The sequence below is a fragment of the Drosophila gunungcola genome, assembly GCF_025200985.1.
Source record: "Drosophila gunungcola strain Sukarami chromosome 3L unlocalized genomic scaffold, Dgunungcola_SK_2 000005F, whole genome shotgun sequence".
Lineage (NCBI taxonomy): Eukaryota > Metazoa > Arthropoda > Insecta > Diptera > Drosophilidae > Drosophila > Drosophila gunungcola.
The window spans coordinates 1,175,783-1,191,604 of NW_026453180.1; the positions used below are offsets into that span (position 1 = coordinate 1,175,783).

General features: G+C 39.2%; 1 protein-coding gene across 1 annotated transcript; it reads left to right on the top strand.

The window, feature by feature from the left end:
• Window positions 1–318: 318 nt before the first annotated feature.
• Window positions 319–1,285, top strand: LOC128259018 (mitochondrial assembly of ribosomal large subunit protein 1). The gene is made up of 3 exons (XM_052991088.1): window positions 319–679; window positions 738–998; window positions 1,060–1,285. Exons 1-3 carry the CDS (start codon window positions 391–393, stop codon window positions 1,236–1,238), a joined length of 729 nt encoding a protein of 242 aa, XP_052847048.1. The 5' UTR covers window positions 319–390; the 3' UTR covers window positions 1,239–1,285.
• The last annotated feature ends 14,537 nt before the right edge of the window (window positions 1,286–15,822 follow it).

Sequence of the window (15,822 nt, forward strand, 5' to 3'; positions counted from 1 at the left end):
TTATATATTGTGGTCTAAATTTTATTAATTTTTTAAGTAAAATGATTTTTAAGTGAATGAATGAAATACAATGTTTAAGGTTTTTATTGATATATGCTTGAAGTACCATTCTTTTTCAAGTTATGCCACAGAGACAGTAGAAATCTTTTTATTCGTAAATTTATTTCAAATTCGATTTACAATTATATACAAAAATTTTAAAAACATTTAAAAATATACGTAACTAAACAAATTTAACAAAAAATTATAAAAATACTTTTTACTAACATCTTTTAAAATACCAAATACTAAAAACCCATTATCCACTAGAGGGTCACACTGCCAACAATCGTTTTTCGGAGGCGCAGATGTTTATTTCACTTGTTACTCAATAAAATAAACTTGAACAAAATGCTAACCCGCGTGTTTCGTTTGGTGCACGATAGGCGTCTAAGTGTGCCTTTTCTGCGCTGCTTTCACCACGAGTTCTCCAAACCGCCAACTGTGCCTGAGAAAAGCCTGGAAAAGGAAGCTAACCCCGGCAAGAATTTGGTTGCCGGCGTTCAGGACAAATACAAAATATTCCGTGACGAGGAGGCCACCGAGATTTTTGATGTTGAGGAGGCCCGAAGTCAGGAGCAGCAGCTGCCAGAGGATTCGGAACCGGAGCAGGATCAATACTATGGCCTGAATTTAAAGCGTAAGCTAGAGAGTAACCAGGAATGAACCGAAACTTAAGATTTATTCCCTCTTTACAGGTGGGGTTCGCGGAGTGTTCGATGTTGGGGATCTGGTGGATTTGCTGCGCAAAGAGAATGTGGACGATATTTTCGTTTGCTATGTGCCAGAGAACTTGAAATATGTGGATCACCTGGTAGTTTGTAGTGGTCGCAGCTACCGTCACATGCTGACCACGGCGGAGTTTGTACGTCGGATTTTTAAAATCAAGCGGACCAAGGGCGACATTCTTCCCCGCATTGAGGGCGACAAGAGCCGGGATTGGATGGCCATGGATTTGGGTAAGTACTAACAGGAACATCATTAATTTAAAGTTGCTCTAACTGCCATTCTATTCAATAGGCAACATTGCCCTGCATATATTTTCACCTAGGGCTCGGGAGGAATACGACTTAGAGTCGCTGTGGGCCATTGGCTCTCAGTACGATCGCGAGAGCCAAAAACCAAACGATTCCTATAACGATATTTTCTTGGCCCAAACTCCTCTTACTGTTGTGGAAAATGCAAAGCATGAGACGTGAAATGATTTCGCTTTACTAGTTTAATATAATAACCATCAATCACTAGACCTTGTCGAGATATTTTTGTTAAAGTTCTATGGATTGGGAAAGACTATACAACGGCAAAGGTTTTATCTTCCAGATTTGATAGAGTATCATTTCACGAGTTCATCAACTTTGGAACGGTTTTCTCTGGTTTTTGGCCAAGTACTGACGGTTTCAAGCTTGAAATGGAATTCACTTTAGGTCTTCAGCAGCCTGAAACATTTCCAAATGACTTTCTTAAAAAACTGTGAGCAGCTCAGGCGCCATCTATGTTACGATCTTTGCGAAGATCGGCTCCCAAAAGTATGCTACACTTTCTAGCATAAGGATTTCACAAAAATGCATTTCACAGCCTACCATTGTGTTTAAACTTTGAAACTTTTCCTAAATGAAGTCACCAAATAAAGGGCAAGTGTTAAGTGTTGGACAAACAAAATGAAAGGATCCTATTTATTTTATTTTATAAAATAAGTGTGAACATGAAACGCATGAACTACAAGAGAGAGCCTTTAACCTGAAAATTAATAAACAAAAAATATGTTTTAACAATAGACATAATTAAATGAAGTTAAAAAAGAAAGATAAGTCATTATGACTAAAGAGCTTGAACGTCTCTAATGCATCTAAAGAATATGGTGTATCTTACAGCAAGATATTTGAAAACTGATCAGCGAAGTACCCCAACGATTCTGCAGTTCCCAACCAAATTTTTCAGTGATTGAAGCAAGGCGGCCATTTAACTCATGTCTGATGGCTCACATCCTGTGGTGTTTTTTAACGACTGTTTGCCCACAATATAAATAAGCCCACTCAATGAGGTTCATTGTGTTTTTATAGTCATCGAGCGAGGTGTGAAGATGATTATAAATGCGATGATGCCTGTTTGGCCCGAATTGATTTGTGTGTTTGCACCGGCGAGCGAAATGCTGAATGAAATTTGCAAAATCTGAGAATTAGGGTAAGGTGGCCCTCCTGTTTTTGCCATCTTTGCTCTGAAAAGAGGTCTTTCCCTGACGTTTGCATATGGAAATCATTTGTTCGCAGGCCATCAGAGCTCGAGTTTAGCGTCAGAATTTACTACTTTGCGTCACGAGGGTCTGAAGAAGACCGAAAACTTAATAATTCAAAAATACGTGCTCGAAAATAAGTTATCTGTGTGTTTATAAAAACAAACAATGGCCAGCCAGCCAGCCAGCCAGACGATCGGACAACGGGACAGACACCAATTGGCCGACACATGATAGGCGTAAAATTTTATGAAATTGTTGAAAATCTCGAAATGCCAATTAACATGGTTTTAATACAATTTGTCGACGTCAATCAGGAATGATGGAGGAAAGAAGTGTGGGCTACGGGTTAGATTTTCCATGGATAGCCACCACTTGAGCATGTGATATGGAGGAACTTTCCGTTGAGGATTTTGCGTGTCCATAATCAGCCCATAATCGGTGAATCGATGGGTTGAAAAACAAATCCATGGCTGGATCACTCCAATGGGTCAGAGGTGAGCTAGAGGATGTGTTGATTTCACATCTCATCACGAGGCTTTGGCAGCAATTGGAAGCGGAACATTAAGTCGATTAAATATGCTTTAATTTCCTTAAAGTGGTCAGCATTTGTTGAGTGCTGCCTTCATCAGTTTGCCCACATAACATGTAATTGGATATCAAGTGTGGTGAAGGCCGAAAAATCGATTTAAACAACTGAAGTATTAATAATTCAATGTTCATTACTTAAATCTAAGTGAGCTCATCCTATTTTCTATAGGAATTACTACGAAGTGGTAATAAGCAAACGTTAGTTTCTTAAATATTGGTGTAAGTAAATGTAAATTGATAGAAAGAATTTAATACTTTACTGCTTCTAAACTCAAATCAATTTCAAATTTAATAAAAGAATAGGATATATTAAGTAAACACATGATTTGACGCTAGAAAAACCTAACTTGATGGTTGGTTAGAGATTTAAAAACCTGTTAAGGTACAAATTGCTATGAAATGTGTTTGTCCTTAGGAACGAAGCCATTAATGTTAAATCTATTTATCGGTAAAAGCAAACACTACATTTTTTTCTTTAAAAAACTTGGTATTTTTCCATCAAAGTTGTACACAAAATAATTAATTTATTCCACCATTTGATCATAAGATAAAGAAGAAAACTGGTCAGTTTATCGATTGAAACTTAAAGATCAAAAGCGCGTTTATAGGGAACCACCGAACTATAACATTTCACCAAGTGTCGAATTTAGTGCCCAAAACTTTAGACTCTTTTTTGCCGTATGTGGAGGCGTTTGGCGAAAACAAGGCGCAATTTCCATTAAATACAAATAAATAAATCCCGCCGAAGAGCAGACAAAAGCAATCCCCCAGAGAGACCCAGTTCCTAGTCAATCAGCCAGGCCATAGAGAATTCTTCGCAGAATTCTGATTACCACCCACTGATCTGAAGACAGGCGGTTTGAAAGAAATCAGTTGAGCGATCCAAGTGACGTCACTAAGGTGGCGATGATGCAGTCACTAAAATCCCATGGACCACAAAACCAGATAAGTAATTCCCCCCGGCTGAAAATAATAAATAAATAAAGATATTTTAGCGCGTGAGTGAAAATTCAGTGACGTTAGCGCCACGTCATCAGTGGCGTCGTGTGCCCACGAAAGTTTTGATTATAAATTTGCATTTGTCTGCTTTCTTTGGGGCCCTCCACTGCCAGGCAACAGAGAACTCAATTCTATTTTCGGTGGATTGCACGAGAGTTTATTTCAATCGCCGGCCAGGTAAACAAACAACATCCCCAAAAGACCAGGGGATCACTTAATAATGTTCTATACTTGATGCCGTGACGAAGAGGAGCTTCCACAGACTATACAGACTGTAATCGAGTGGGTCGATGGTTTCCTCTAAATGGTTCCTGAGTGATTGGCAATTTATTACAAAACAATTCAGCTTTCTGTTGAAATAATATTTCAAATCAACTTTCTGCAGAACTTGGTCTCGAATCATGGGGATGTTTCCATTGATCATAAGTTCCTTGAACTCATTTTCTACGAGTTAATTAATGGATCTATCAAGTAAATTATGATTAAGGCAGTACTCGAATGAATTTAAAGAAATTCTGTCGATTTGGGTCGCTCCAATTTTTTTTTATATTTTAGTTAAGCACTTGCTTTATGATCGTTTTATTTGTCTTATTTAAATTGTAACACCAAATTTAAAACCAAATTGGAATTTCATTTATTATCGTTACGAAATTTCATAAAAACAAGTAACATTTCAGATCAATATTTGTTCTATATGGCTGTTATTCTAAAAAGGGCTTTGGTAAAACTTCTACTGTATTAAAAGTGGTTTTCAAGTAAATAATGGAGGGAAACAAATGTATTTTCTTGAATGGTAGTTCTGTTTGCTTTTCCGATTCCAACTTGGTGGCTTCTTAATTCACCCTTAGATGATCCCCAAGCCCATTTCGATGTGTCCACCTTCTTGTTTTAGTTTTTCCCCCAGCTCAATTCAGGAATTTCCTTCTGCTGGAGAATCTAATCTCGTTTCTTGTGCCGCAGCACGTGTCCTGGCATCTCATTCCAGGATATATTCGCAGGCATATATATGCCATGCATTTGGATTCAAATTCTCCGCCCAACGATTTTCCGCTTTTCCGGGCGGTGCGTGCATTTGGGCCTAATCCGTGGGTTAGTGGCCGATTCAAGAGCCAAACCCCTGTTGCTGGGGAACTCCTGTGAACCCCCTCCAAACTTAATGGCCGGTCACCGTGATGTGGCGAATATTCAGTTTCCTTGCTCGACAAACAAATTAAGAGCGGGGAAAAACGAGGGCTGGGCCTTTGAGACGCGCCCCTTTTTGGCTGGTGATTCAGATTTCCAACCCCCCCGAGAACGCCTCAGTTTTCCATCCCCTCCCAACCATTTTCTTGGCCAACTCTGCTTGTGGTCATAATATGCGTAATTTCGCCTTTTGTCAGGATGTGTTGTGGTGCGTCCTTGGCTGCTGCTTCCACATAATGACTTTTGATTACTGCGCCATTAAGCGCTCTCTTGAATTCGAACGACTGTTTGTCCTGCTGCTCGTACATCTGTTTGATTTTCTCCCCTTTTTGCCGTTTTGAAACTGGGGTTTGGCCATGACCCTGCTCGTTTTTCGCATTCATTTCAGAATCCCCTGGCCGGTTGATGTCCCAGTTGCCATATGAACTTGTTAAATGGATCAGCAGCCAGGGTAAATCACTTTGGTAATTCGTTTTGCATTCAATTCCAATTTCAATTCCAATTCAGAATGGGTACATTTCCCCCAATTAAATTGTTTCGCCTCACTTTTAACTCAATTGCGTTTAGTTGGAGTTCGTTTCCCTTGGATTGTTTACGGCTTTTCACTGTGCGCATTCTTTGCATAATTTGATTGCCTGTCAGTCGTTGCTTAGAAAAGTCAAAGAACAACTACCAAGTAGATGGAAGCCCCGCCCATTTCACTCCGTACCTTTTACCGCCTTTACACCATAAATTAGGCAAGTTTTTCAATAAACTGCACAAGTTGCGCATACGATGCGTGTTCCCTTAAGAGGAAACTGAGGAGCAGAGGGGTGGGGGGTTGGGAACTGGGTGAAAAGTGGGCGGTTGGAAGGCGAAGCCAACAAGGTGCAGCAAATATTGCCACATCAATTGCGGCTGCCCCGCCCACCTAACCACACATACATATGCCGCCCTCATATGCACATCAATTTAAAAGTGCATACACCGCAAGACATGGGTGAATTTTAAAGAAATTTGACCATTTAAAATAAAAAACATAGCATTTATATTAAGAAACATACTAGAAAGGTTTAAGGCGTACAAAATTAATAGGAGCTTAATTGTCAGTAAAAATAATAATATTTAGAAAATAAATTGCGGTCTAATTGTCTGTATTTAAACGTCTATGAAACTCTTGAGAAAAACATAAAAAATTAAATTATTGACAATGAAAAATCAAGAAATACCATATCAATAAAAGTAAGATTAAAACTTGTAAATAAAAAGTCAGCCCACAAAAGAAATAAAATATTCAACGAATGAATTTAATAGTTTTTAATTATTTATTAATTTGTATTTCAAAGATCAAAGAAAGCTTAATTAAGATGAGATGGTCGTCTACAAAAAGACCAAAATCATTATCGAATAATTTAAATTATTTTTAGTTTGATGCGAATTTTATTTTAAAAGAGCAAAGAAATCTAAATTTCTTCCAAAAGCATTTTAAATTTTGAATGGTTTTAATTAGTTCAGATTCTCTGATCGCCTGATGCTTCTATTTTATGACGCTTGCAATTAATTTATTTTAATTTCGAAATATTATTTATCTGCGTGTAAAAGTATTTCCAGGGCTTATAGAAGACAGTGAGGCAACCAGGGAACTATGTTCAACCTCTGGGCTGACATAATTCCCCATCAACCTCGACTGCAATTTCGACTTCTCTTGCAGGTCGTTCCGAAAGTCGTGTAATGCTCGTGTAATCTTCGAGACAAAAAGTTATTTGCTCAAATGGAACTCACTGCGATTTGCTCAGCTATCTGCGCCCACCCTTGAATCGCCTGCTCTTTATGTTTAATTCTGTTTTTGTTAGGCACCTCATCCATTTCGCTGCACCCGGAAAAAACTTTCTTTGGCAGAAAGTTTTTAGCCCAGAAGTTTGTGCAGTTTTCAGGTGTCAAAATCAATTTCGGAGCTGCGATAAAAAGCTGAGAGGAGGAAGGAAAAGGAAACTTGTCCGTAGTTACGCGCACACACCTTTACCTTCTTTTGCGAAGAGGAATGCTAATTATTCAGCTTAATGGAAAACAATCGCGAAAAGTTGTAAAAGGGAGTAGCAGAGTGGAAATGCTGCTGCTCAGTTTCTGCGTAATTTTCAGCGCTGGACATGCACTAATCCCGATTCCGTGGAATGAGGGGTTCACGGGTTTCGGGGCTAATTAAAAGTGACACTCGCGCTGCATTTAATTTAATTCCTGCCAGTGTCCATCCATCCATCCATCCAACCATCCATCAATCACGCAATCACTGCCCCACTCAACCCCTCAATCCTTTATGCGGGCTGCGGTTTATGAATATATTCACTTTGCCACAAATTGAAATGTAATTTTTCATAATCACTCCTAATCCGCATGTCACAATCTGAGGGACTAAACTGGTTGCATTGCGAGTATGTTAATTGAAATACATGAAAAGTTGATGCCTGATGCCAAAATCAAATCAAGATGACAGCACCACAAAGTGCGGGACGAAATTGAAAAATGCTGGGAAATTTATAATTTTGTAATAGCCTGTGGCCAATGTTTGATTCTCACAGCTACAGTCTATTATGTCTGCATTGCAATCTATGGCCTCGAGATTTTTTAGCTTATTGTTTGAGTAAAGCCTTGGTTTCTAGCAGCTTTCTGTGACCATGATGTTTTTGTTGAGAAAGAAAAAAGGTAGTGAATATTTTCGTTTTGCGGCTAATAAAAAACTATTCTATGCTCAAATGGTTTTTTATTAATACTTACATTAATTATTTTAGATTTAATTTTTAATTTGTTGATGAGTATTTAAAAGAATTAGAGATGTTTAGTTATACGCATTAGACATAACTCCGGAAACAAGTCAATCCATGCACAGTTTTTAAAGATATAAATTATTTGAACCCAGATTCTGCAGGTGTTTTAGATTCTTTTGGATTCATTCTGAAATTTAAATCATTATTATCTTAGTTGTATATTTGTTAAAAATATGAATGTAAATTGCACAGCGCTTATCTAGTATTTGAAATGGAAACTATAAACGTCATTTAAGGTATTTCGACACTCGGGGACCAACAACAGCCAGCCGAGTACTTAGATTGCAATTAGGCTGAAGTAGACAGGGGAGTTTGTCCGATTTATACCCCGGGCATATCGACCACCCCCCTCGCCCCGCATCGCTGGCACATGCAGAGCCATTCGGTACCGCTCAAAACCACCTGCCCGCATTGAAAACCGAGCGGCAAACACAGGCAGCACATCCTGCAGACAATGGCAGCAGCCAAATCACACCTTGCCCCGAGTTCCACTCCCCCCCACCGCCCCACCGTGTGGAAATCCCTCCCCAGACATCTTGGCAAACAAAGTCTTCGAAGGATAAGGATGCTGCGATGCTGGGATGCAGGGATGCAGGGATGCAAGAGGAATAAGGAACAGGGACACACAAACACACATGGGTCCCGGCGCTATCAACTCAATCGCAAACGGAATCGCAATCGGAATCGCAGTTGCATCGGGATCTGTTTGTGAACAACTCGAATTACCATTTCGATTCAGTTTTAATGAGATTTGTCGCCGCCGCCGCCGTTGCCAGCTCCTCATCCATTCCCATTCCCATCTGCCGACTGCTGCCAGGATGGGAAGGAGCGTGCCAAAGGTCCTGGCTCTGAGCCTGGGGTTCGGGGTTCGAGGTCCTTGCTTCTGAGCCACGAGTTATGGGCATGGGCTTGTAATATTGTGTTTTCCGCTCGTTAGCCCAGCTTCTTTCTTAACTTTATACCGCAGCTGATACTTGTTTGGGCCAAGGATAACTACACTGCGACAATAAAAGGGTTTCATGAAATTAATAGTATGGCTTATTGATCCGCACAAAAAAAACGAACTATTGGTACTAGAATTTTAAGCTATAGAGTTTGAAAAATTCTCAATAAGATGAGTGTTATTACATTTTTAGACCATTCGGTATACAAATAAAACTAAAAGGAGTAGTGATAATATTATTTAGAATTAATACATATACTTTAATACGGTCAGTATTAAGACACACTTATTAAAACTGAACTTGCCTTTTTTTTGTGAGACCTTTAAAAATCATTATTGTGGCGGTGTCGAAACAATATTAATATGTTTTTTAAACTTTAGTGGAATACTTAAACATTTTTTTTAATTTGTATCAAAAATGTAAGTTTCTAGGGATTTTAAAAAGTTTATATTGGTTTGTATTTGTATTTTATTGTATTCTATCGTAAAGCGCTAGTCAAACGGAATAATATATTTAAGTTGGTTCCTTTTTGTTTTTAGGTTTATGGTATAAATTTAAATAAAATTAACAGATATAACTTAACTAACAAAAAACCGCAGTGGATACAAATTAAAGCGAAAAACAATTTTTTTGAGTAACAATTACTTTTTAATAAGGTAACACTTAATGTCATAAAAATTACCTTCTATCTAAATTAAGTGAAAAATCGGTAGTGCGTTGATTTTTATATTAAAATTTCCAAATTGTTTTTTCCAAGTTGTTTTTTCTCAGTGCCTTTATATCTTGTGGTGCATTCTTGGTTTCTCTGTTTATCAGCACGGCTGCATCTTTGTTACAAACATGTGACAGGCTGCAATCCTGTTCCACATTCCCTTTCTCCTTTCTTCTTTCTCCTTTCGCCTCTGCAACTGCACTTCGATTATCCTGTGCCTGCGGTCGACAGGTCCTCCGTTCGAGGTTCGAAGTTCGAGTAATTCCTGTGCCAGTTTTCATGTTTTCCCCACTGAAACGCTACCAGTTGGCCATAAAAAAATCACTGAACCAATTAATGCAGTGCGCCGATTTGCCGATGTTGCCCTTGTCCAACGACAGGATGTCGAGCTCATTGTCCGTGTGGTTACCTTTTCCTTTCCCCCTTTCCCCTTTCCCCTTTTCCACGTTCCTGGTTCCTGTTGTTGTCCCAATTTCAGTAAATGTTTTCCCCTTGCGCGTGCCTCCTGGCTTATAATTCCTTTCTTTTGGCTCCTTTCTCGTAGTTCCTTTCTCCACCTTTCACCTGACTCCTTCACACTGACTACTGCCAAATGTTTTCATCGTTGCGCACTAAAACCGCAGCGCTTCATTTGGAAACGTATAGTAGACAAATACTAAAAAGAGCCCGAGGAAGATACTTCTTTCTACTTAATAAAAAAATTTATTCAGTTTTATATTAAATATAAAATATCAACTATATTAACAATATCAACATCATTATCATTATATATATCATTTTGCTGGTTAGGTTGGTTTACCTTGCAGATTTTTAAAACACAATATTCATTGACTTAATTTTAAAAGTAAGCTTTTATTTAATGTTGCTTGAAAACAATAACGTTTAACGTATTTTAAGGTTTTAAATTTATTACTAAATTTTCACCTTCGCTGGACATACCAAATTTAATTAATGCTCTTAACGTTAAACGTTAAAATCGCTACGAAAAATAATCGATTTTCTAGTATTTGGAAAAATATTTATATGAGTGTATACAAGTTAAGTTTTAGCTTTAAGTTTTCTTAACTAAACGATTTTGTAGATTTTAATCTTTAAATTAATTTTTTTTATAATATTTTATTGTTTGGTTTATTACAAATATCTGTCTGTTTTTCAATGTTTGCTGTTACTATTCCTACAACTAATCCATGCTTTTGCTCTACTTTATTTCTGAGGTAAGACTGTGGAACTGAATTCCCTTCTCCTCCAGCTCGGCTCTTCCCCATCCCCCACCCCATCCCATCCCATCCCTCTGGCTGCCACTTGTTCCGGTGTCGAGTTGCACACGCGTCGTCCCCCCTGCGCCCCTCGCTGCTCCTCGGCACTTTGATTTCCTCCAGGTGCACACATCTGCTCCTGATCCTGCTCCTGGCTTGTCCTGTCCTGTGCTGTCCTTTCGCTTCTAATCCTCCTGCCAAACGAACCCATCCACCAGCGAACGCTAAATGAATTGTGTTGAAAATGTTGCTAGTTTATTGATTCGCAATTTGAAATTTAATTGAACCTCCGGCTGCCTGGTCGGTGAATTTATGAGGCCAGACGACAGCAGAAGCAGCAGCATCGGCAGCAGTATCTAATGGTGGTCAGGCTCATATTTTGCGGTGCACTAATTAGAAAACGCTCCCACCCACTGACCCCACCCACCATCCCCCGGCCTAACCACCAAAAAAGCTGTTTACCTGGCCACGATGCAAACACACAGAGAAAGTGCACGAGTTGGCTCTAAAATCTAATTACTTGATATGGTTGCAGGTCGAGGCAGGAGCAGGAGCAGGAGCAGGAGCACGATCCTGGCCAAGAACTTATCAGCGTCCTAACAGGTCAGTGAGCTAAATGGAAAAGGATTCACTTTGCCTTGCCCAGTGAGCACAAGGTAACGGAATTCGCTGGCCAGCAGAAATTAGATACGTTTTTAATAATGCTTAAGAGGTTTCCCACAGTTGCAGCGCAAAAATAGTTTACTTCGGTAATTTTTTTTAAAAGGAATATTATCTTAAAGTAAAATATATTTTATTATTTTTTTGTTAAACAAAACATGAAGAAAATTTGGACTGTTTGCAAATTTTTGCCATAAATTGTAATGAAACCCCTAATCAAAAAAGAGAAAATTGGTTAAAAAATAATTTTTATAGAATATGTAGTTACTTTCATGGCTGTGCTTCATATTTTTGCCAAGTTACAACAAAAAGACTCTTAAGAAATGTGTTTATTTTTAAAAATTCTCCCAAAATCTCAAAAAATACGTAATGGTTGAAAGTTATAAAGTCTTACATTGTTAAATTCGCTTTCAAATTTATAAACGAAAAGAGTTCACAGATCTAAATGTTTAATTTTTAAGAATGTTTCCGAAAAAAATATCGAAAATTGCTTATTGAAATAATTTTTTTAAGACCTTTATTCTTTTGATTTATTTTTATTTAAATATTCATTTAAAGTATGAAATGAATAAATATAGAAATTTTGGATAATTATTCCATGTCCGCTAATTGTCTTTGGTCTTGTTGGGTTTATTTTTGTAATTACATAGGGAAATGGTTTGTAGCCCCCGACCCCAAATTCCTCACTTGTCGAGGGTCAAAACCTCAGTTCCATAATTGGGATGCAAAACAATTGGATTCAATGGAAGCACACCATGAGGAATAATAATAATAAATCTTGTGGTACCGAAAACCAAAACTATTTCGTAGGTTAAATGCCAGGAGAGATCAAAGAGGAGCAGGATCGGGAATAATGGAGCGAGGGCGGGGGGATGCACTTCCGATTTGCTGGCAGGACACGCGTTTCTGTCCTATCGTCCTCGTCCTCTATAAAAACATCTGTCCCCAGGCCAAGAATTCGAAGGAGAAATGGAGGGTGAGGGCCAGAGATTTGCCCCTCAATCAGTGCGCTTCCTGTCGGTACAACATGTGTGTGTGCTCGGGCAAGTCCTTTGTCCTTTGTCCTAGTGTTTACAAAAAGGATGCGCGTGCTGCCGACGACGGCAGATGCCAGGCCAAAGGACATGGAAAGCAGATTGAAATGATCGAATTTGCACATGGATCGGGCGGAGATCGAATCGCAGTCCCTGCCTAGAAGTCTGGCAGGCTCGAGTCAAAGGATTTCAAAGGAGGCCAGGGATGAATGCCAAATTTATAGCTCATTAATGGAGTACAAGGTACTAGGGAAAGGAAACAGGGGGCAGGGGGCAGCTGCTGCCTGGGTGTTCCACCAATTAAACCGTTCCACGTCAAAGTTGCACTTAATCAGGAACGTCGCAGGATTAGCCAGGACATGCCTTGTCGCATCCATTAGCAGGCAAGGACAAAGGCATTGAAAGGGGGCAGGCGGGAAAAGAGGTTTAAGAATTTAGCACTCGAAAAAATACTTCTAAATACTTCTAAACATGTTATGTTATGCTCAAATGTGCATTAAACGTGGACCAAACTTTTTATTTATAAATAGTTGGCCTTTGTACAAAGAGTTAAAATTATTATTATATATACATTCCAAGAACTTAATTTTCTTTTACACTTATTAAAAATAATGTTTATTTATTGTACAGTTAATATCTTCAATTTTTTATTAAAACTGTATAGCTTAAAAATGCATAAAACATGAGCCAATTTATTAACAGCTTTTTTTGGTCGTCGAAAATATTCGTCTTTAAACAAATGTTTAATTTTTATTGAATACAATCAAAGACCAAACAAAAATGCAAAATGCTTTTCACTTTTTTTTTTTAATCATGTTCGCTGGAGAAATATATTTATGGATTTTAAGGAACTTGTTTATAAGTAATGCCATTGTCAGTCATTGCAAAATAATGTATGTGGGATAAATCGTTAGTTCAATCGGATACATTTAAGAAGCTAAAAACAGGAGAGGAAATTAGGGCAAATTGCCTTTCCTAACATTGATATTACAAGCTATGTTGGCTGTTTGTTTAATTTTCCCGCAGTGTGTCGAGGCATCAGCTTAATCCCCATTGAGGAACTTGTATCAGAAGTGGAGTTTCGGGAGTGGGGCACGAAAAGAAGAGCACTTCGTGTACTCCACAACTTGTTATCGCATCGCTTATATCGCTTATTAACCCCGCAGCTGGAAGCGTCAACACTCGCTTTCACTCCGTCCAACCCCCTGCCCCAGTCATCATCATAATCCCCTGCAGAATCCACCTCCACGCACTTGCACTTGCCGGATATGCTCGAGATGATGTTGCTATCAGATTCCAGCTGCAGCCCCTCCACATTTCATTCCGGTGATTGTGCCCTTCCTTACTGCTCGCTGCTGCCGTTTGGCTTTGTCTCCGTTTTCGGCTTGGGTTTCGGTTTCATCTGGTAATGCCCCTGCTCCTGCTCCTGCTCCTTCTCCTCCTGCTCCTGAATGAGGACTCCTCTCGAGGAGTTGGCACGAGCGATGCCAGTTCATCCATTATTCTTCGGCTAAGATATAGAGATGCTGGATGCTGAATGCTGAATGCTGGATACTGGATGTGGATGCTCCCCCACTTGGTTGGCGTCTCGTGTTCCGGTCTTAAGTGCAGTTGAGGTTGCTAATGGCTCGCTTTCGGTGCTTATTCTCTTCCAAACTGGGGTTCATCGAAGGTTTTGTTATGGCAGCAGTACTTTGAGTAGTTTCCAGATACACATTTGAGTTATGAGAGGAAATAGACTTGGAGTTTACTTCCAAGTCACTCTTTACATAAGCCAAGAAGGTAAATTCTGTAAGAAACAAATAAAGTAATTCAACTTTGTTTACAAGGTTCACCTACCTTTGTTTTATTCATAAAAAAACCCCTTAACTCACAAATTTAAATGCCTTGGAAATTGTGATTCCTTTGTTCTCCTACATATTATTCACATTAGTCAATTTCTTACGTCCCATTCAACTATGTATATTCCATTCACAATTCCTTCTATTCATTTATACTTTGTTTGCTTTTATTTAAGTCTATTTTACTTTTTGTTTAGAATTCTTGTGCCATTTGAGTGATTGCCAAAGGCAATAAACGAAGCGCCAGAGGTGTTGGGCTGTATGATGGGGCCTTTTGCAGCCGAGAGTGCATTAATCGCGAGTTTACAAAAAGCGATAAAGAAGCCCCACGCGGAAGAGTGGGGAAATTTAGCCCCTCAATGGTGGAAACTGTCCCTGGTGTGGCGATTGTCGTACCTCCAGCCATTCTAAGCCCCTCTTCAAAAACAAAAAAAAACCCTACCCCTTTCAGCACGCGAGTGGTGCTGCAATGGAAAGTAATCCAATTGAATTAAAATGGAACTGAGGGCGATTTGGCAGGTGTTTAGTCTTCTTGGTATTGATTCTGATTCTACATTTAAATTTCTGTTTTTTACTGACAGACCCAACAGACCCCCACCATTCCAATGCCTTTTGTTTTGCCTTGGATTCGATTCAATTTGGTTTGATTTGATTTCGTTTTCGTTTTTCACTTTTCGCTTTTTATTTCGCTCTTTTCTGCTTTCCTGCTGCTGGCACAGAACATCCGCATTAAAAAGTTTCGTCTATTCGAGCGGAAATCAAAAAGTTTTATTGAGTAAGGGACAGTGGCCTTGGTGGGTGGGGGGTTTTTTTCCTGGGACGAGGAGGCTGTACTTATGCAGCTGAAACTTGGAAATCGAATAGAAATATATCGTTGAACAAGGGAAAAAGAGAGTCGCAAACAGGGGAAACTGTCGATGCATTTTATTGCCACGTCCTGCGGACAAATATGCAGCCAAAATTGGAAGGAAAACCAAAAGCAGAGCGGACACGTGAAGGAGACACGAATTTCCGATTTCACACTGCGTTGCTTTCTGTGTCTTAAAGTCATCCCCAATTTCCAGGTGAATGTTTATTTACTCGAACAATTTGCATTTCAATTCATTCAAATTTTCTATCCATTTTGCCCGAGAAGCGAGAGAGAGGGTTGCGTATACGCCTCGTTGAACGCAAGTAAAACTGATTAATTGCCTTGCAATTAATAATGAGGAACGGTAAATGGCAGGTAATAAATTGCCCTAGCTCCCTACAGAGCTCACCTATAACTATTGGAGGGTCAGGGGTTTTTGGAAGGGGCAAGTTATGGCAAGAAAAATCCCAAAGCTGGGCAAAATGATTTAGTCGAAAATCCTCTGCATCATCATCATTCGCAGCTGCTCGAATCCGGAATTTGTTTATGCACCGCCCGAAGAGATATTTAAAGGAAATGAAGTGGAATGAGAGGCGTTGCACTGGGTGAAAACTTTCCACTTGGCAACCGGAATTGGGTTAGAGGTTATCTGGGCAACGATCTCGCCAATCGAAAATAGATTA